Source organism: Tachysurus vachellii, chromosome 1 (genome assembly GCF_030014155.1).
Source record: "Tachysurus vachellii isolate PV-2020 chromosome 1, HZAU_Pvac_v1, whole genome shotgun sequence".
In the NCBI taxonomy this organism is placed as follows: Eukaryota; Metazoa; Chordata; class Actinopteri; order Siluriformes; family Bagridae; genus Tachysurus; species Tachysurus vachellii.
Window position 1 is genome coordinate 43,438,533 of NC_083460.1, and position 23,130 is coordinate 43,461,662.

Consider the following 23,130-nt stretch of genomic DNA (forward strand, 5'->3'; position numbering starts at 1 on the left):
AGGACCCTTGCCTGTCTGAAGCTGCCTCGACAACTACGGCCCATCTGCCGTGAGCTAGCAAGAGCTGGGCAGACATGATGGAAGCCGAATCCCCGGACATGCCTCCGTGGTTCGATGGCCTGCTCACGCAAGTGGATAACGAATTGGGGGACGAGGACGCAGATGGCGATGCTAACTCTGACCTGGGCATGGACGACGAAGAGGAGGAAGACAATTCCCCCTTCTCAGTCCAACAGTCTAGACCACCTAGCAAGACCGATTCGGCCCCCCCTGCTGACAGCAGCCTGCACGAGGTGTGCAAACGGGCCGCGGCGAAGCTGGGCCTAGCCTGGCCAGCCGCCAAAGTTGCCCAAGGAGCCGTGAGAGGGAAAAGGCTGCCGCTGAGCCACTTGGCAGTGAGACAGCTCCTGCCTGCCATGCCTGCATGCATGAAGGAGATGTCTTGATATTGGTCTAGCCCCTTTAAGAGCAAGCTCCCCACCAAGGGACACTCGATGTTGGAGATTGACGGGATGGAGAAGCTGGGGTTGGCCAGACCCCCAGCAGTGGAGCCTTCAGTGGCTTATCACCTCCATCCGAATCGACAATCTGTTTCCTCCTCATTGCAGTTTTCACTGCCGAGTAAGACGGACCGTTTGACCGCCACGACCTTTCAGAGGATGTACAAGTACGCGGGGCAGTCTGTATGCTCGCTGAATGCTGTGACTTTACTGTCAGCATATCAAGCGGAGATTTTGGAGGAGATGGGGCGGCAGTTGGACTCAGGAGTACCGAACCCGGCACTCTGGGACAAAATCTGTGTCGTATACGATCTGATTTTGCGCTCCGCATGCGGTGCGGTTCAGGGCTGCAGCCACATAATGGGCCTGGCCGGTCTCAGGTGAGAGAGCACTGTGGTTAAACCTGTCAGGCCTGGGCGACGCTCAGAAAGTGGAGGTGATGGATGTCCCTTACGACCCGACTAAGGGTTTATTTGGGCCCGCTCTCGAGAAAATGAGAGAAACCAGCACCCTCAGGAAACAAAAGGATGAGGCTTCTCACATCTGTTTGCCATGCAAGCAGGCGGCGCAACCACCCTCTCAGCCGACACGGCAGGGCTTCGCAGCAGCCGCAGCATCGAGAGGAAGGCCGATGACCGCGAGAGCTGTGAGACCTGCTCACAGTGGAGAGGTCGGTCAGCGACTGTGTCCGGATGGCTCCGGACCTTGGGGAAAGCATTCTTTTGCGGCCGCGGCGGCTAGGAACCGTCCACCCCACCCCAGGGAAAGGAAGAAAAAGGTGACACACAGGTTTTCCCCTGTCCTTCTCTCTCCGCCGGCAAAGAGAAGAAGTCGGGAATACAGCCCTTCTGTTCTAAGTTTGGTAAGGGCTCATTATGTTTGCTCTCCTCCAGTTCAGGGAACAGAGGGAGGCCAGCGCCATGTGCAGTGTCACCAAGCACTCACACACACAGGGGAATTGATGATGATAAAACATGCATTATCGCAGCCAAGCCACGGGCTGAAGGCAATATGCTCCCCTGGTTCGAGAAACATAACAATAAATGTTGCACTTTTGCAGCCAGGCAAACAGCCGAGGACGATATGTTTAAAAAACCCCGAAAAGTGCAAAGACATGAAATGCGCTCCCTCAGTCCCACCGCTGGGGGCAGTGCTCGCTTCCCCATAAGTGGGGGCGGAAGTATACGGGGGCCTTCTCTCTGCCCGCATAGCCAGCTGGCGCACATGCGCGGTTCATCCGTGGGTTTTAGCAACAGTTTCACGGGGGTAAAGACTCCAGTTTGCCATGAAACCGCCTCATTTCAACGGGCTGATCATGTCAGTGACCGAGGGAGAATCGGCTTGTGTTTTGACGGCCGAAATCGAAACCCTCCTGCACAAGCAGGCAATCAGAGTGGAGGAAAGCCGTCAGGGCTTCTATTCCCGTTATTTTGTAGTTCCAAAGAAAGGCGGCACAGCCTTTCGTCCTATTTTGGATCTGCGTATATTAAACAAGCACCTCAGACAGTATTCATTCAAAATGCTGACACGCAAGGTGCTATGTCGATCGATTCACCCAAACGATTGGTTTGTGATGATAGATCTGGCGGACGCATGGGCTCCGAGGGTTTTTACCAAATGTGTGGGTTAGGGTTAGGGTTAGGATCGCTGGATCGCACGTTTGCGTCTGTGCTCTCAGCTGACCGGTGAGAATCAATCATGCATTCGTCAAAGCGCTCAGACACTGGAAAAGCCCTGTGTCACTCAGGTTGGGGATTCCCTTAGGGGCGGTGTCATCGAGAGTAACTATGACAACGGACGCGTCCTTAAAGGGTTGGGGAGCAACCCTAATGGGCAGAACTGTGAACGGCGCGTGGCCGCCACAGCTGATGCACAAACATATAAACTATTTGCAGCTATTAGCGGTGTGGCTAGCACTGAATCATTTTCTGAGTTTTCTCAGAGGTCAGCATGTTTTAGTGAAAACAGACAACACCACAGTGGTTGCTTACATCAACCCTCAGGGGGGCACACGCTCCCTTCAGCTGCATCGGTTGGCAAAGAAGCTGATCGTGTGGAGCAACACACGGCTTCTGTCTCTCCGGGCGACTCACGTTCCGGGGATCTTGAACAGAGGAGCAAATTTACTGTCCAGGGGAAATCCTCTTTACGGGGAGTGGAAACTCCATCCTCAGGTGGTGAGCCAGGTATGGCAGAGGTACGGTCAGGCTGCCGTAGATCTCTTCGCCTCACAAGAAAACGCTCAATGCCCTCTGTATTTCTCTCTGATGGACGTAAATGCACCGTTGGGTGTGGATGCTTTAGCCCATCAGTGGCCAGACGTGCTTCTGTATGCATTTCCCCCTCTGAGCTTAATCTCCCCCGCTTTAGCCAGAGTGAGGGAGCAGTGTCTGTCATTGGGTGGCAGAGATAGTTCAACTATTGTCGGGGCAGCCGTGGCCCCTCCCCCCGCAGAGGGACCTCCTGTCTCAGGTTGGGGGTGGGGGGTGGGAGTTTAACATCCTCATCCGGACATGTTAACCCTCTGGGCCTGGCCCGTGAGAGGTGGAATCTGAATGCGGCTGGCTTGCCCTCGTCAGTTATACATACTATACAGAGCGCGAGAGCCTCCTCTACCCGCGCTCTTTATAGCAATAAATGGCGTGTTTTTGAAGAATGGTGTGGGCGGAGAGTGATTATCCCTTTTCAGTGCTCTGTTAGGGATATATTATGTTTCCTTCAAGATCTCTGAGAACAGCTGGTTTCAGAACTTGTGACCAGCTGTTTGTGTCTTGGGCTACTCCTCACACAGGGAAGCCGTTATCACAGCAGCAGCTATCCCACTGGATTTGTGGAGGCGATATCTGTGGCTTATGGTTGCAGGGAGTCTTCAGCCCCCTAAGGGTTTGAGAGCCCACTCCACTAGGGGTATGGCCACATCGTGGGCTTTACTCAGAGGAGTTTCTGTTCTGGACATTTGCTTGGCGGCGAGTTGGGCAACGCCACATACGTTTGTGCGATTCTATAGGCTAGACATTTCGGAGCCGTCCTTAGCGCACGCAGTGCTGGATGCCGGTACTACTGTACCCATTTGGAAACAGTAATATGGGTGCAAACCGGGAGCTGTCTATATCTCCTAGAGATGAGCCGGATACTCGGCTGAAACGAGTATCCGGTAAGGATAAAGCACTTCTGCCGAGTACGAGTATTATATGAGTAATACGAGTCAATATCTGTGCTCGGATTGAATGAAAATCATCATTGGGTAGCTGATTCAATTCAAGTTTCAATTCAAGTTTATTTGTATAGCGCTTTTTACAATGGACATTGTCACAAAGCAGCTTTACAGAACATAAACATAAAACAAAAGATAAACATAAGGAGAAGTATAAAGAATTAATATAATAAAAATTCAAGATATATACAGTTCACAGTGTGTATGTATGTATGTATGTGTGTATGTGTATTTGTCCCCAATGAGCAAGTCTGAGGGCTCAGGCAACAGTGGCAAGGAAAAACTCCCTTAGATTGGTAAAGGAAGAAACCTTGAGAGGAACCAGACTCAAGGGGAACCCATCCTCATATGGGTGACACTAGATGGTGTGGTTACAAATATACAAGTATCACAGAGTCCAACTGGAGCCGGTAGATCTGTAGATGTCTCAGGGTTCTCACAGAGTCAGCCTTGTCTCAGTGGAGGTCCAGAAATGTCAACGCACGGAAAACGATCTTAGCATGGGTGTCTCAGCATGGGTAGAAAAAGAGAAGAGAAGAGCAGTGCAGAGGGATTAACATATCTGCTGTTCATAAGAATGTGCAAGTCTAGTGTGATAGTGCACAATATTTATGGGATGTATTATGTGTACGCCTGACTAAAGAGATGAGTTTTCAATCTACATTTAAACTGTGAAAGTGTGTCTGAGCCCCGAACACTATCAGGAAGACTATTCCAAAGTTTGGGAGCTAAATAAGAGAACGCTCTTCCGCCTTTAGTAGACTTAGATATTCTGGGGACTACCAGGAGTCCTGAGTTTTGTGATCTCAGAGAGCGTGAAGGATTGTAACGTGTTAGAAGACTAGTTAGATACATGGGAGCTAAACCATTAAGAGCCTTGTACGTAAGTAGCAGCAGTTTGTAATCAATTCTAAACTTAACAGGTAGCCAGTGTAGAGATGATAAAATTGGGGTTATATGGTCATACTTTCTTGTCCTAGTGAGAACTCTGGCCGCTGCATTTTGGACTAACTGTAGCCTATTTATTAAAGATGCAGGACAACCGCCTAGTAATGCATTACAATAGTCCAGTCTAGAGGTCATGAAAGCGTGAACTAGCTTCTCAGCATCAGATACAGACAGGATGTTTCTCAGCTTGGCAATATTTCTGAGGTGGAAGAAGGCTGTTTTTGTGGTTTGGGCGACGTGATTTTCAAAAGACAAGTTACTGTCTAATATAACACCCAGGTCTTTCACTGTCGAGCTACTAGTAACAGTACATCCCTCTAAATGGAAATTAAGTTGTGAGAGTTTCTGTGTACTAGTTTTTGGGCCTATAAGTAGTGTTTCTGTCTTATCAGAGTTTAACAACAGAAAGTTACAGCTCATCCAGTCTTTTATCTCTCTAAGGCATTGAGTTAATTTCGACAATTTAGTTATTTCATCTGGTTTTGAGGAGATGTATAACTGTGTGTCGTCGGCATAGCAATGGAAGCTAATCCCATGTCTTCTAATAATGTTCCCTAATGGAAGCATGTATATCGAGAAAAGCAGAGGTCCTAGAACTGATCCTTGAGGGACCCCATAATTAACTGGTAATAAGCTGGAGGATTCACCATTTAATTCTACAAAATGGTATCGATCAGACAGGTAGGATCTAAACCAACTTAAAGCCTGTCCATGAATACCTGTGTAATTTTGTAAGCGATCTAGGAGAATGTTGTGATCTATAGTGTCGAATGCAGCACTAAGGTCAAGTAGAACTAATAGTGACATACAGTCTTTGTCCGAAGCTAAGAACAAGTCGTTTGTAACTTTAACAAGTGCAGTTTCTGTGCTATGATGGGGCCTGAAACCTGACTGAAACTCTTCGAGGATATTGTTCTCCTGTAAGAAGGAGCTCAGTTGAACAGACACAACCTTTTCTAGTATTTTAGACATAAACGGAAGGTGTGAAATCGGTCTGTAATTTGAAAGTCCATTAGGATCTAAATTAGGTTTCTTAATGAGTGGCCTAATAACTGCCAACTTGAAGGATTTAGGGACGTGACCTAAAGATAACGAGGAGTTAATAATATTAAGAAGAGGCTCACCGGCTTTATGTAACACTTCTTTCAGTAGTTTAGTTGGAATGGGGTCTAGTGAACAAGTTGTTGATTTAGCTGTAGTAATAAGTTTAACTAACTCTTCCTGACCTGTACTTGTAAAGCAATGTAGTTGTGTGTTTAGAACCTTAGGTGAGACCGGGATGCTAGTTGCTCTTATGTGTTGAGCGTCACCTATTTTATTCCTGATACTTTCGATTTTATCAGTGAAGAATCTCATAAAATCGTCACTACTGAACTGTGATGGAATTGTGTGTTCAGATTTTTGGTTTTTTGTTAGTCTAGCTACTGTGCTAAATAAAAACCTGGGATTGTTCTGGTTATTTTCTATGAGTTTGCTCAGGTGATCAGCCCTGGCTGCTTTTAGAGCCTGTCTATAGCTGGACATACTTTCCTTATATGCAATTCTAAAAACCTCTAATTTAGTTTTTCTCCACTTTCGCTCGAGGTTACGGGTCTCTCTCTTGAGGGTGTGAGTATGACTATTATACCATGGTGCAAGCGTTTTATCTCTAACCTTCTGTAATCTGATTGGGGCAACAGTGTCTAGTGTGCTAGTGAATATAGCGCCTATGCTGTTAGTAATTTCATCTAGGTCGTCTGTGTTTAAGGGTGCAGTAAGAAGTCCAGACAGATCAGGCAGGTTATTTGTGAATCTGTCTTTAGTGGTCGGAATAATAGTTCTACCGAGACGATAACGTGGTGAAACGCAGTTAGCCTGTTCTACAGGTAGTGTGTACATTATGAGATAATGGTCTGTGATATCATCACTTTGAGGAATGATATCTATATCAGTGACATCTATTCTGTGTGATATTATTAAATCTAGTGTATGATTACGACGGTGAGTTGCTCTAGTGACGTTTTGTTTGAGCCCAAGTGAGTTTAGTAAGTCCATGAATGTGAGTCCTAGCGCATCATTTGTGTCGTCAACATGAATGTTAAAATCTCCTACAATTAATGCTTTATCAAAGCTAACCAGTAGGTCAGAAAGAAAATCTGTGAATTCTCTAAGAAAATCGGTGTAGGGCCCTGGTGGTCTATACACGGTCGCTAGCGCAAGAGACATCAGGGATTTTTGTTTCGTGTGCGTGTGCGATAGTGTAACATTAAGGACAAGCACTTCAAAAGACTTAAATCTATACTGTGTTCTCTGGGTAACAGTAAGGCAATCGTTAAAGATAGTGGCGACACCACCTCCACGACCAGTCTGTCGAGGCTCGTGCTTATAGATATAACCTGATGGTGTAGACTCATTTAGACCGATGTAGTCATTTGGTTTAATCCAGGTTTCGGTGAGGCATAATGCAGTAAGGCTATTGTCTAAGATTATTTCATTTATGATAAGTGCTTTGGGTGTAAGTGATCTAATGTTCAGAAGCCCAAATTTTAGGAACTGTTTTTGTTTGTTTCTTTGGCATTTTTCTGGTCTAATTACAGTAAGATTATTTCGAGAACGTCTTACATAATTACTTTTTAATCTCACTGCTCGGGGAACAGACACAGTTTCTATGGGGAGAGGTATGTGTGCATTTGTATCGATGTGTTGAGGTGAAGGATGGCTATTGAAATTTAAATTTAAGGCGTAGTTTACCAGTCAGAAGGTGTGCAGCGCCCTGGAGATGTGGTCCGAGAGGATCTCCGCTCCAACTCTGCTGGGGTGCAGGCCGTCAGCGCGGAACAGCCTAGGACGCTCCCAGAAAACATTCCAGTTATCAATAAAGTGTAGATTCTGAGCCGGACACCATGACTGAAGCCATTCATTAAAAGCAAAAAGTCTACTAAACCTTTCAATTCCTCGCTGGTACGTTGGAAGTGGTCCGGACACGATGATCCTCGCCGTGGGCGCTGTGCTGCGAACCGTCTCCACCAGGGTCTTGAAGTCTCTCTTCAGGATCTCCGACTGCCTCAGGCTGGTGTCGTTCGAGCCGGCGTGAAGAACCACAGCTCCGGTGTTTCTGCTCACGACCCTAGGTACCTGTGCAGCGACATCAAGAACACGGGCACCAGGTAAGCAGTGAGTGCGAGCCTTACCTTTAGCCACAGTAGCACGGACGTGGCGGACGATGGAGTCTCCGATGATCACAGTGTCGCGGTCCGTCTCACGAAGGGGGGCGAAGCGGTTCCGGGTGGGGATCTCGAAGACCGGCGGTGGTGGAGGGGGAGAGGTCCTCGACCGGGGCCCGGCACGTGTCCTCCGCTGCTGCACCCAGGATCCGCGGTGCCCCGGCGCTGGAGTGAACTGCCCCTGGCCAGGCCACTTCCTGGGTGCGTTGGGCCTGGACAGAGAAACACACGGAGTAGAGGTGGAAGGAGTAGTGATTAAATGCCGGGAGTTTACCTGAGACCGGGGGGCTTCCAGCGCTGCTTTCCGCTCCCGCAGCTCGGCCTGCTTCACCTGTAGGTCGCGGATCTGCTTCTCCACAGCCTCCAGCTCCAGTTCCACCGAGTGCAGCTCGAACATGTCCTCACCTGCACTCAAAGGCAGAGACGTAACCGACATGGTGTTATATAGTAAGAGCAACAGAGATAATTGATGTAAAAGGTGTACTAGCGGTACTCGGCTAACAGGCTAGTTATGCTAGCCGGCTAGAGGCGGACGCTGGGAAAACAAATAAATAGGATGTAACGATATCGAAATGTATATCGCGCGATTATTCTAGGTTTTAAGAAGTATTTGCAGATGGGAGACTTAGAGTTAGTGTGTAGTGTGTACTAGCAGAAGCGGGCTAATAGGCTAGCGGTGCTAACCAGCTAGCAGCGGGCACTGGGAAAACAAATTAATAAAGATGTCAAAGGGTAAGGAGTTAGAGTTTAGCTCAAGATAAATCGCAATTGAGTCAATTGACGCTGATTGTGTCAGCGTTCTGTGATAGGCTAGTCACAGCGCCCCTCCCCTACACACATACAGATGTATTGTTTTGCTGTGTCTCGCTCTGCCCACTCACAGTCACACACAGAACAGATCTCTGTTCCGTTAACGTTTAGGGTTTCTTCAGCTTTTTACTTCGGGTTGTAACGTTAATAATACGTACTTACTAACCAGTAGAGTTACTAACCACCACTCTGTTATCAAAGAACCGGGGATTATGTTAAGTAACCCAAAGTTTTTAATTGTACTTCATGTAGGAACTGATTTGAAAATTACAAAAAAGTAATTTAATTACATAATCCCCTACTGAATAAAACAATATGGCATCACTAGCAAACCAGCCTTATAGCCTATAGGGATATTTTTCTTGTGGTTTTTATTTTTTTCTTCAAACAAGCAGCTCCATTGCAATTTTTTTTGCCATAGGGAATTTGAACAGGATTTGAAGAAGCTTTCCTGTATTTTGGATGAAAAAGAAAACGCATGAAATCTGATACACTCCAAAAGGTTTGTTGTGGTTTTACAAGCTATTAAAAACAAACATCTGGATCCGCAACTCAATTTATCCAGTGTGTGGAGGCTTTCGCCCTATTATTTTTGTGCACAGCCTGTCAGACACACATTCAGTCAGTCAGACAAACATTTAGTCAGTCAGTCAGTTAGACACACAGTCAGACAGTCACTCAGTCAGTCATACACGCAGTTAGTCAGTCAGTCAGACAGTCTTTCAGACAGACACGCAGACAGTCAGACAGACACATATTCAGTCATTCAGTCAGTCAGAGAGACACACATTTACTCAGACACACAGTCGGTCAGTCATACAGACACACAGTCAGACAGTCACTCAGACACACAGTCAGTAAGTCAGTCAGACGGACACAGACAGACAGTCAGTCAGACAGTCAGACAGACACACAGACGTCACACATATATTTAGTCAGTCAGTCAGACAGACAGTCAGTCAGTGAGACAGACACACAGACAGTCAGTCAGACAAATATTCAATCAGTCAGTCAGACAGGTACATATTCAGTCATTCAGTCAGTCAGTCAGTCAGTCAGTCAGACAGACACCCAGTTAGTCATTCAGACAAACAGTCATTCAGTCCGCCAGTCAGTCTGACATATATTCAGTCAGTCAGTCAGTCAGTCAGTCAGTCAGTCACTCAGACAAACAGTTAGTCAGTTAGTCTGTAAGTCAGACATATATTCAATCAGTCAGTCAGACAGACACACATTCAGTCACTCAGACCCACAGTCAGTCAGACAGACATACACTCAGACACACAGTCAGACAGTCAGTCAGTCAGTCAGACAGACACCCAGTGAATCAAAATCAGTCAGAGTTACAGTCCGTTGTGCACTTCCATGTTATCACCATGGCCCTGTCCTTGTCACACAAAAGGCTTTTCCTTTTCCGGGAACCCAGGGCAATATAAAGGCAGTGACTGCTTTACTAAAAGATCCAGTTGCCAAGCTGAGAGTCCCACACGCCCTTCGGCTCAAAGTAGCCAGGCGTACACAGATGACTGCATGTGTAAACATTAGCTCAGTTACTTTTCTCTTATAAAGATAGGGTAAGGGATGTGGCTATGTGTGTGTGTGTGTGGTTTTGACTGGAGTAAAACTCTGTGAATCCCCTCTATCTGCTCTTTTGTCCCCTCATGCTGAGCGGGAAAGCTATGTGATCTTTTTCAAAGTCAACAAAAGCATGGGGACATAGTTGGGTGACTGAGAAAACAGAGTCTGGGGAAGGCAGCAGTGTCCAGCTGGGGGCACTGAGACACAACGATATGGCGGATACACAAATCAGCCTCCTTTACTTCTCACTGTAATATTTACACACTGGACAAAAAAACGTGATTCAGTTCAGACAGTACATTAGATACACAAAATCACAAACTTGATTTAGGATTTGAAGACTTTTTTTTTGTATTTACCAAAATGTAGCTGATCAACCAAATCATGTCTGGTGTCTGATGTTTGCTCCTGTATTTTTTCTTTGGCAGCAGAAGTCCACCTCTCTCTAAATCTTCAAAAAATCTTCAAAAAAATCCTCCATTTTGGCTAAGATTATTCTTGAAAACAAGAGCTCTCCACACACACACACACACACACACACACACACACACACACACATACACATACACACACACTCACACACACACATACTGTACACATATACACACACACACACACACACACTCAGATGATTAACTTTCTACCCAGGGTGTTGACAGGAACTTTTTAAAGGGCATCAAAGTTACTCTCCATGTGTCCTTACTCCTGGTACAAAACAATGGCGTATGGAGAAGGTGATCTAACAAGAAGAAAAAAGAGGGGTAGAAGGTGAATACAGAGACAGAGGGGAAACGAGTGACAGTGGTGTGTGTGTGTGTGTGTGTGTGAAAGAGAGAGAGAGAGAGAGAGAGAGAGAGAGAGAGAGAGAGAGAGAAAGAAAAAGCATCAAAGGCATTAGATCTCAGCATGCTCCTCTAGTGGTGTGTAAACTCCCACACAAAGACACCCAGTTTCCCCTCCACACATACAGCCACACACACACCCACACACACACACACGGAGCATCCAACTCTATACCACTAAACCTATCCTCAGTAGCAATTAAAACCATCCCCCCCACTGCTCTAAAACCTCATTAAACCCATACTCTCCTCTGCTTCCTCTCCTCCGTCCACTCGCTTGTTCGTCCTACAGATGAACTTCACTCCATCACGACATGGGGCAGGGGCCCAAATCTGAAACAACATCCTCACGCTAATCACGATGCTTAGTGCTGAAACAAGAGCTGGGAAACAATTAGGCTTCTGAAGTGGTCCTAATGAACACCCTTCCTGTTGATTGGAGCATTTCTGTGACATTTAAAGGGTGTATTAAGACACTGATCACGTTTGTGGGACTTGTACAGAGTTAGTGAGGAAATATTAATTGAAAAGGCAGTGGAAAAGCAAAGCATGGGTGAATAAAATGAGTTGGAGGAGGGGGGCTAAAGATTGTACACAGCATTTACTTAATGCGAATGATGTTTAAACTACAAAAGTATAGTTTTCCTGATCAAACCTCATCTCTTTTGGAGTTTGATTACAAATAATATCCCTTCTATATGGTAAAACAAAAGTAATTACGTAAGCAGGAAATTCATTCTAGTTCTAACATTATGTCTGTCTTGTTGAAGTGATCAACTGTGTACTGATGGAGGCTTGAGTGCAAAACTGTTTGTGATGATTACAGTCCAAATCCATCACCATGCTCCATTTTTCTGGCCCTGACATGAGCTCAGCTTTACACTGGACAGAGTTAGATAAGCACACGGCTTTTAACAGTAGGTTTGCGGTCTGTTCTCGGGACATGGAAGACTTTCAAAGTTGACTGTTAGCTTTAACCTAACTGCTCTATTATGTTATTTTAACCAGTGGCTGAAGATGTAATCAGAATGATGTATAAAGCCCAGCTGCTGACAAATTAAAAAACATTCTTTCCCCCATCATTTCATTCATTCATTTATCCTTCCTCAGTAACCCGTAACTCTAGAAAAACAGACTTTTGGATGTTATATTTCATGGTGTATTAACTTCCAAAATTCCATCAATTCAACGCAAACTAGATCTGAGTCTCTCTGTCTCTCTCTGTTTCTCTCTGTTTCTCTCTGTATCTCTCTTTTTTGAGTTGTTATAAAAACAGGAACAAACTGATTCAATGCCAAACATTAAGTAGCAAGCAGATAACTAACTGGTTCTTTCTCTCTCTCTCCTCTCTCTCTCTCTCTCTCTCTCTCTCTCCCTCTCTCTCTCCATCTAGACTGAGGCGTAAAGAGGAGAAGAACATCTCAGTGATGACGATGATTTTCAGGGAGTCATCCCCTGGCAACTGGACACACTGTGATGAGGATGATGTCATCGTTGCCGTAGATACCAAGAGTAACAGAGTTCTCCACTATCAGAAGACCCAGGGTCTGAATAAGATCCACTTCCCCATGGTAACTAGACCCTGTGTAGAGGGTGTGGTGTGGGACGGGACACGCCCACAGTGTGGATTCAGATTCAATGATTCGTTTGTTTATTACAGAACATTTTACATAGTGGCAGTGATGAGTTTGAGGTCCTTCATGATCTGCAGGACTGACATATCAGTATCTGTTCCTCTCAGGTGTGTGTTTACTCTGCACCACACACTCACACACACTGACACATACACACACACACTCACACACACATACACACACACACACACACACATTCACACACATACACACACACACACACACTTATACTCACACTCACAAACACTCACACTCACACACACACTCATACGCACACACACACATACACACACACTCACACACACACATACACACACACACACTTATACTCACACTCACACACACTCACAAACACACACACTCACACACACACCCATACGCACACACACATACACACACACATACACACACACAGAGCACGTACACACACACACTCAAACACACACTCACACACACTCACTCACTCACACAGAGCACGTACACACACACACACACTTACAGTATACTCAGTCACACACACTCACTCACACACACACTTACACACACACACACACACACATTACTATTGTTCCTCCTCTCTAACACACCTCTGATGATAATTATCTCTGTATAGCTCTTGTACATTATCCCATGACCTTTACCCCCTGGGTGTAGGTGGTGGTGGGGCCGGGCGTGTCTCTGCATCACCCACAAGAGGAGGAGGAAGATGAAGATGAGTTCCTGAGTGATGATAATGACGTCAGCGTTCATAAAGACAAGGCCAAACACAAGGGTACACACACACACACACAAACACACACAAACACACACACACATACACACACACACACACACAAATAGACACACACATACACACACACAAAAACACACACACATACATACACAAACACACACACACACACATACACATACACATACACACATACACATACACATACACACACACACACACACACATGTCAGCATAAACCAGACAAACCAGTTAGACCAGTGTTAATAAAAGTGAAAGTCAGCAGCTCCATTTTGTGTGGAGTGAAAACTAAAAGATTTCAGGAGTAAAAACACAGTGAGTATCTAAAGCTCTAATATATAAACACACTGAAGTGACACTAGATGCAGAAGAGTTTTGTGGGTTTGTACTGAAGCTTTAATGTACACAGGTTGTTTTATAACTTGATAGCGTGACTATTTCCTGTAAGTGAACTCTGTGCTGATTCAGGGTTTAATTTAACACACCGATGTTGGAGTGAAGTAAACGTGTGTCCTGCTGTAATCTGGAGAAGGAGACATGACCTCCAACATGAGTGTGTCTGGAAAACAGGACTTAAAGAAAGACGAGAGGTGACTTACTTTTACATTCACCAGCAATACATACACACCGTCTCATGGGAACACATCTGTATCTCTAAACACTCACTAGTTAACACAGGAACTCAACTTTGCTTTAAGGTGTTTAATAGCAGTGAATATATCACTGATCTGATCTAAGAACAGTTTAGACAAATCATTCACTGAGAGAAGAGTAAAAAGGACTGTGTCATGTGGAGCATAAGAGCAGCATAGCTTTGTGTCAGTGAACTCTACAGGCTTTAAGACCCAGCTGAGTCAGTTAGCTGTGATTGGGACTCCTGATATCAGTGTAATTCCTGACTTATGAGGCCTGTCTCCTGTTTGAATAAGTGTACAGACTGGATCTGAATTAAAAAGATGGAACTATTGTGTTTAATGATGAACACATTGTTTAACAGTGCTGAGACAGCTGAGTATTAATTAGTGCTGATATTTCTGTTGTAATTCTAGAATGATGGAGGGAAAGAGATCAGACTCACCAGAACCCAGCTGTGTGTCCATGAAGAGTGACGCGTCAATAGGACATCCAATTCACTTCAGAGCCAGAGACAGTTCTACTGATGTGAGGTCAGTATAGTGAGGTGTTTTACAGCAGTGTTCCACCTGATCAAACTCATTATGAAGCCCTTCATGAGCTTTATCAGGTGTTGAAGCAGTAAAACACTAAACTGTGCAGTGCTGCAGCTCTCAGACTGGCAGTGAGGAAAAGTGCTTTAAGAGTTCAGTTCAGTCTGCAGTCCCTGAGCTGGAGGGTCTGTGGTGCTAAAGAAGAACATTTACACCTGGGACATTAATGACAATATAAAGATTTTATTCATTTATTCAAACATTTGTTTCTAAACATGTTGGTGTCAGTTAGGAAATCCTGAAATCAGTGTATTGTGTTAAGAGGATAGTGTTAAATATCTGTGTCTATTTATTAGTGTGTGATTTGTGCAGCTATGAATACATATAGTCCATATTACATGATGGGTTTTGTTTGTTCACAGACCACAAAAATCAAACATCAGCACAAATCAGCTGGACTCTATATTCAAGGTGTGTGTGTTGTTGTTAAAGTGTGTAATGTGTGTGTTGTGATCCCTTGTCATGTCTTGATGCGCAGCAGCATTAAGGGTAATCAGTTGTATGAGTTTTAAATGTGATAATAAAAATAGACTTTTCTTCTTTTGATAAAATAAAAGCCTCTCTCACTGTGTAACATGATAATATTTAGATCTGTTCCTGTGTGTTTCTAACCAGGAGCTGGAACACAAAGTCATCACTCTGATAAAGAATGAGCTGAAGAGGTTTAGGAAGCTCCTGAGTCCAGATTACCCAGCATGCACTGAGAGGGAGGTGGAGGATGAGAAGGATCTGCACAGTGTCAGAGAGGGAGCGCTGAAGATCACACTGCACGTCCTGAAGAACATGAACCACACAGATCTCGCTAACACACTGCACAACAGTAAGAGCTCTGAGTCATGACTTTATTCCATCAGCTTCACTTTAGAGAGAGGAAATAGTTTTAGATATGAACACTTTTAGTTTTAAATTTAATTTTAGTATCTTGTACATCTGCTGCTTTTCTGTTCTGTTCATGGTCCAGCTTGTGGTTACTCTGAACAATGGTCCTGTTCCTTCAGTAATATTTAATACATCAATCAGGAATGAACAGCAGGAACTGAAATAAATGTACATTTTATATTGTTCTTACTGATTTTGCATTAAAACATGTTATTATTTTGTTTATTAGAACTCGCCTCTGTGTATCAGCCAATGCTGAAGTCCAAGCTGAGAGAGAAGTTTAAAAGAATTAATGAAGGAATCTCACAGCATGGAAGCTCAGCACTTCTGAATGAGATCTACACTGAGCTCTACATCACAGAGGGTTGGAGTGGAGACATCAATAATGAACATGAAGTGAGACAGATTGAGGCAGCGTCCAGGAGACCAGCAACACAGGAGAAACCCATCAAATGTAATGAGATCTTTAAAGACATGTCCATCAGAACTGTGCTGACTAAAGGAGTTGCTGGAATTGGAAAAACAGTCTCTGTGCAGAAGTTCATTCTGGACTGGGCTGAAGGAAAAGTAAATCAGGACGTCTTCTTCATGTTTCCACTTCCCTTTAGAGAGCTGAATCTGATGAAGCAGCAAAATCTCAGTGTGATGAAACTTCTTCATCACTTTTTCCCAGAAATAAGAAAACTAGAATCAATAGACTGTGACTCCTACAAAGTGGTGTTGATCTTTGATGGTCTGGATGAGTGTCGACTTCCTCTAAATTTCCAGAAGAATGAGATATTGTGTGATGTGACAGAGTCAGTCTCAGTGGATGTGCTGCTGACGAACCTCATCAAGGGGAATCTGCTTCCCTCTGCTCTCCTCTGGATAACCACAAGACCAGGAGCAGCCAATCAGATCCCTCCTGAGTGTGTAGACCAGGTAACAGAGGTACGAGGCTTCAGTGATCCTCAGAAAGAGGAGTACTTCAGGAAGAGGATCAGTGATCAGAGACTGACCAATAAAATCATCACTCACCTGAAGTCTTCAAGAAGCCTCTACATCATGTGCCACATCCCAGTCTTCTGCTGGATCTCAGCCACTGTTCTAGAGAGAATGTTGGGTGAAGCAGAGAGTGGAGACATCCCTAAGACTCTGACTCAAATGTTCACACACTTCCTGATCTTTCAGATCAAACACAAGGACCAAAAGTACCATCAGAAATGTGACCCTGATCCTCAGCAGACCAGAGAGAGTATCATGGCACTGGGAAAACTGGCTTTCCAGCAGCTGGAGAAAGGAAACCTGATCTTCTATGAGGAAGACCTGAGAGAGTGTGGCATTGATGTCAGAGATGTGTCAGTGTACTCAGGAGTGTGTACCCAGATCTTCAGAGAGGAGTTTGGTCTTCACCTGGGGAAGGTGTTCAGCTTCATACATCTGAGTGTTCAGGAGTTTGTGGCTGCTTTATATGTATTTCTGTATTTTATCTCAAAAAAGAGAAATGTGTTAGTGAAGCAAGATCTTAAAAGTTTCATCAGGAAGTTAAACATGTGTGATCTCCTCAGGAGTTCAGTGGACCAGGCCTTACAGAGTGAGAATGGACACCTGGACCTGTTCCTCCGCTTCCTTCTGGGTCTCTCACTGGAGAACAATCAAACTCTTTTACGAGACTTAATGCCACAGACAGGAAGCAGATCTCACAGCAAACAGGAAACAGTGAAGTACATCAAGGAGAAGATCAGGGAGAATCCATCTCCAGAGAAATCCATCAATCTGTTCCACTGTCTGAATGAACTGAATGATCATTCTCTAGAGCAGGAAGTACAAACTTACTTGAACAGAGGAGGTAACAGACGTCTCAGTAGAACCAGTCTCTCTCCTGCTCAGTGGTCAGCTCTGGCGTTTGTGTTACTGACCTCAGAACAGGAGCTGGATGTGTTTAATTTGAGTGAATATGATCGATCACATGAATGTCTTCTGAGGCTGCTGCCAGTGGTCAAAGCCTCTAGAAGAGCTGTGTGAGTATTTTTATTTATAACTGTATTACTGCATGGTTTATTATTTTAATGTAACACTGAACTGCACTGTTTGGGTTAATGTTAGTTAATAGTTCCTCTAATCATCTTTAAACAAACCTCTGGTACTTTTACAGAAGATTGTTTCACTTTTTACGCTAACATGTTATATCTGAACTAAGGGCTGGGCCACATGGACAAAATCTTATAACATCATATGAGTCATTTTATAGGTTTTATATATGAATCAGGAAAAATTAAGTGTTCTCTAAAATTTATAAAAAAAAAAAAATCCACACAAAATAACTGCATGCATTTAAGAACTAAAGACATTTCTGAACTAAACACCAGTGAAAGACTTTTTCTTTTCTGTTTATTTTGAAAGTGACATTTAACAAAACTCTCACAGATGAGAAAAACATCAGACTGACAAAATGGGATCAATATGGAGAGAAAATATAAAAAGTAAATATTAAAACACTCTGATGTCCTTCAAGTATCTCTTTATGTTGAAGTTCCTCATCTGTTGTTGTGTGTGACACAGTGTTGTGGGGAGATTCACTCTGTCATGGCTTTTTTACTCAATTGTTCTTTCTAACAAAAATAAAACATAAATACTTTTTAAAAATTTAACCCAATATGAAGGAAAAACAAAAGTCTCCTTCAGTCTGCACTACTGCTTTACCAAGGTCTGAGCTCGTGGTAAATAAAACATCAATCATCATTTTGGACCTCGACACATTGGACAGACGAAGTGGGAAAATGTTCAGCTTTATCTTTCAATTCAATTCAATTCAAGTTTATTTGTATAGCGATTTTTACAATGGACATTGTCTCAAAGCAGCTTTACAGAACATAAACATAGAACAGAAGGTAAACATAAGGAATAATACAAAGAATTAATATAATAAAAATCCAAAATATATATAGTTCACAGTGTGTATGTATGTATGTGTGTATGTGTATTTATCCCCAATGAGCAAGTCTGAGGTGACTCAGGCAGCAGTGGCAAGGAAAAACTCCCTTAGATTGTAAAGGAAGAAACCTTGAGAGGAACCAGACTCAAAGGGGAACCTCATCCTCATATGGATGACACTGGGGGTGTGATTACAAATATACAGTCAGGCAAGTGTTGTATTGGTGTAGGGATCACATGGAGTTCAGATCTCCTCTTTAGTATCACAGAGTCCAACTGGAGCTGGTAGATCTGTAGATGTCTCAGGATTCTCACAGAGTCGCCCTCATCTCAGTGGAGGTCCAAAAACTTCATCGCACGGAAGACGATCGGAGCTGGTACAATGCCTGGGTGTCTCGGCATGGGTAGAAAAAGAGAAGAGCAGTGCAGAGGGATTAACATATCTGCTGTTCATAAAAATGTGTAAGTCTGATGTATTAGAGCACAATATTATGGGATGTATTATGTGTACACCTGACTAAAGAGATGAGTTTTTAATCTACATTTCAACTGGGAAAGTGTGTCTGAGCCCCGAACACTATCAGGAAGACTATTCCAGAGTTTGGGAGCTAAATAAGAAAATGCTCTACCACCTTTAGTAGACTTAGATATTCTGGGAACAAGCAGAAGTCCTGAGTTTTGTGAACTCAGAGAGCATGAAGGATTGTAACATGTTAGAAGACTAGTTAGATACATGGGAGCTAAACCATTAAGAGCCTTGTACGTAAGTAGCAGCAGTTTGTAATCAATTCTAAACTTAACAGGTAGCCAGTGTAGAGATGATAAAATTGGGGTTATATGGTCATACTTTCTTGTCCTAGTGAGAACTCTGGCAGCTGCATTTTGGACTAACTGTAGCCTATTTATTAAAGATGCAGGACAACCACCTAGTAATGCATTACAATAGTCCAGTCTAGAGGTCATGTGTCATGATTCAGCCCGGACTTTTGGCCATGTGCTGTTGTTGTTGTTGTCACGTGTCTGCCCCGCCTTCGTCTGCTCCTCCCTGTCACCACACCTGCTCCTCATTGTCATCATTGTCTTAATTGTATTTAAGTTAGCAGCGTTGCTGAATGCAGCGCGGATCATTAGTTGCATGTAGCCCTCGTCATGTCTAGTCTCTGTTAAATGTCGTCAGTTGTATTGTTTCATTTATCGTAATTTTTGTCTATGTCTTCTTTATTTATTAAACCCCCTTCATTTGAAGCTATCCTGCGTACGGGTCTGTCTCCTTCCATCCCGGTTGTGACATCATGAAAGCGTGAACTAGCTTCTCAGCATCAGATACAGACAGGATGTTTCTCAGTTTGGCAATATTTCTAAGGTGAAAGAAGGCTGTTTTTGTGGTTTGGGCGACATGATTTTCAAAAGACAAGTTACTGTCTAATAAACACCAGGTTTTTCACTGTTGAGCTACTAGTAACAGAACATCCCTCTAAATGGAAATTAAATTGTGAGAGTTTCTGTGTACTGGTTTTTGGACCTATAAGTAGTATTTCTGTCTTATCAGAGTTTAACAACAGAAAATTACAGCTCATCCAGTCTTTTATCTCTCTAAGGCACTGAGTTAATTTGGACAGTTTAGCTATTTCATCTGGTTTTGATGAGATATATAACTGTGTATCATCAGCATAACAATGGAAACTAATCCCATGTCTTCTAATGATGTTCCCTAATGGAAGCATGTATATCGATAAAAGCAGAGGTCCTAGAACTGATCCTTGAGGGACCCCATAATTAACTGGTAGTAAACTGGAGGGTTCACCATTTGATTCTACAAAATGGTATCGGTCAGACAGGTAGGATCTAAACCAACTTAAAGCTTGTCCATGAATACCTGTGTAATTTTGTCTTGGTCCGAAGCTAAGAACAGGTCATTTGTGACTTTCACAAGTGCAGTTTCTGTGCTATGGTGGGGCCTGAAACCTGACTGAAACTCTTCGAGGATATTGTTCTCCTTGAGATCCTCTCCTTGAGGATATTGAGCTCTTCTTAATATGTTAGAAACAAGCTAGGCAGCTAACTCAGATGAGTGATGAAGATTTTCTTTGTCTAACACTGACTTGTTTGTAGAGGATGGAGTTTAAATGTGACTTTTTATATGAAGACTTTTATTTTGATGGGGTTCTTTTTTCTTTGCTTATCAAGTGTACAAGCAGGTAAAAAGAGAGAGGATGAATAATGTGTCACAGGTGAGTGTAGTGTCGTGACCGCTGTTATTAAAAAGTCCTATAAAGTCCAAGTTTTGTTCTACTTGGAGCTCGACAAAGACACCAAACTGTTAATGACCGATCACATTCTTGTTCTTGGGTCGTGATTGTTGTTAATCTGTTGTGGTTGAATTATAGACACAGTTTTTTGTCTGGTTCACTGCATCAGAAGATGGTGGATGTGGTAAAAACAGACGGTGAACACAAAGACGGTTGCACGTGACGGTCGGTCAGGTTTATCACTGTTACTGTTGAAGAGACGTCAGGTTTCGATTCTTTACAAACTTTCTGTGGATTTTGGAGATTTTAAGCTGTGGACTGTGTTTGTATTTATAAGCAGCTGTAGTGAATCTATATTTTTGTTGTACAACATTAATAACAGACTGGTTTTGTTCTCTGTTCATCATTATGTACTGATAAAATATTACACATTAGTACACTACATTCTACCATGTCACTTATAGCCACCTGAAGCCCACCTACACAAATCCTTTAGTGTAACACACAGTAGTGTTGTGTTAGATTTTTACCTACAAGGTGGGTTGGATTTCCTGCTATGTGTATAGTCAGTGTTTTAGATTTAACAAACGAATCTGTCTGTATGTTGATCCATCTAAAGCTAATACTTGTGTATATACAGTGTCACTCATTTAAAGGTAAGAAGTTTGACTTTGTTTATTTCTGATGCTGTGTGCAATCGTGCTGATGTGACGTCACTCTGTAAACAGGGAAGGAGCTCAGATTTGAGAAGAAAACCCCACGTTCACTTCTCAGTTGTGGAGGCATGAAAGACATGATCCCATTTACTCTGTGGAGAAAGAAGGGTTCACTAAGTTGTGTTGAAACAGTAACAGTGACATCTGTAGTAAACAGTACAATGTTCTTTCTAATATCCTTTATTTACATTGTTTATGATCGATGAGAGATACATATACAGTACACATCTATATTTTATAAAAAATACAAATCATGATCAAGAATCATTTATAAGGTTAAAAAATTTAATCTTTCTCTTTCGTTTGGACGTGTTTGGACGTATGTGAACACTCCACCTGTACTCAGGTCCACACCAAACACCTGAACCAGTGTGTGTGTAAAATCAGAGGTCTGGAGGTAATCTTCACTTATGAGTAAGGGGCATCTTGTGCAGGATCTTCTTGCAAATCGCAAGATTGATTTTCTCTTTTTAACCGAAACATGGCAGCAACAAAATGACTTTATTGCACTCAATGACGCCATTCCGCCAGGGTTTGTTTACATGTCTCAACCACGTGATTCTGGTCGAGGAGGCGGTCTGGCGATAATCTACCGTGAGAAGTGGAGACTGATGTCTTTGAATGTTTCTGCCTCCCACTCATTTGAGGCTGCTGTTTGTCAGCTCTCTGGATCTACTCCAACTATTATCAGTACTGTATATCGACCACCAAAGTTCAACAAGGATTTTATCCCTGACTTTGCTGCTTTTTTGAATCAAATAACTACACTCTCACCAAATATAATTCTTGTGGGGGATTTCAATATTCACATAGATGATGTTCACAACAATCTTACTAAAGAATTTACATCTTGTCTGGATAGCTTCGGACTGCAGCAGCATGTGAATTTTCCCACGCATTCTAAAGGACATACTTTGGATTTAATCTGTTGTTCATGTGTCTCTCCAGACAACCTTAATGCAGACTTTTTCCATGTACTGATGATCTGTTACTGTCTTTTAATGTTAATCTTCCACTTTTCAAATCGAAATCTGTACGCATGATATTTCGAAAAATCACGGACATTAATTTGACAGCTTGTCTTTAAGCATTGCTAGTCTTCCTAGGGCTGACAGCTGTTCCACTCCAGATAACTTAATATAATAAATATAATAATAGTCTCCATAATTTGCTTAATATTTTTGCCCCACTTAAGACTAGGACTGTTTCGTTTGCTGTTACTGCACCCTTTTACTGCACTGTACGGTTCACTCATTTTCTCAGGCAATTAAAAGCAAAAGGAAGACGGCTTGAGAGACTTTTTAGAAGAATTGGCCTTACTGTGCACAAGGAAATGTATTCAGAACATAAAAAGAAACTATTGCCAAAGCTAAATCTACATACTATTCTGGCTTAATTGGTTCTAATGAAGGGAATTTCAAGGGTTCTTTTTTCTTTATTGAAAAATTTTACAACACCCCCGACTCACTTCCCTCTCATTTGTATTCATCTGATTTTTGCAATACTTTAGCATCATTCTTTACTTCAAAAATTGTTCAAAAAAAACTTATGGCCACTCCTGTTTCTACTCCATGTGTCTCAGTTTTACCTGTTCCTACACAACTGCTCTCTGAGTTTATTCTACCCTCAATTGATGACATCTTAAAACTTATTCATCAATCTAAATC

The 23,130-nt window shown here is 43.1% G+C and overlaps 1 protein-coding gene across 3 annotated transcripts in view; it reads left to right on the forward strand.

Annotated features, from left to right (window-relative positions):
• Positions 1–13,723: 13,723 nt before the first annotated feature.
• LOC132850351 (NACHT, LRR and PYD domains-containing protein 12-like) overlaps positions 13,724–23,130 on the forward strand; it is a 101,355-nt gene continuing 91,948 nt past the window's right edge. For 2 of the 3 annotated variants that reach the window (XM_060876874.1, XM_060877033.1), the window contains exons 1-5: positions 13,802–14,070; positions 14,530–14,646; positions 15,069–15,117; positions 15,322–15,526; positions 15,815–17,585. In XM_060876874.1, the coding sequence (XP_060732857.1) occupies positions 14,018–14,070; positions 14,530–14,646; positions 15,069–15,117; positions 15,322–15,526; positions 15,815–17,585 (2,195 nt within the window). In that variant the 5' untranslated portion in view covers positions 13,802–14,017. The other variant, XM_060876954.1, reaches the window with a different exon arrangement.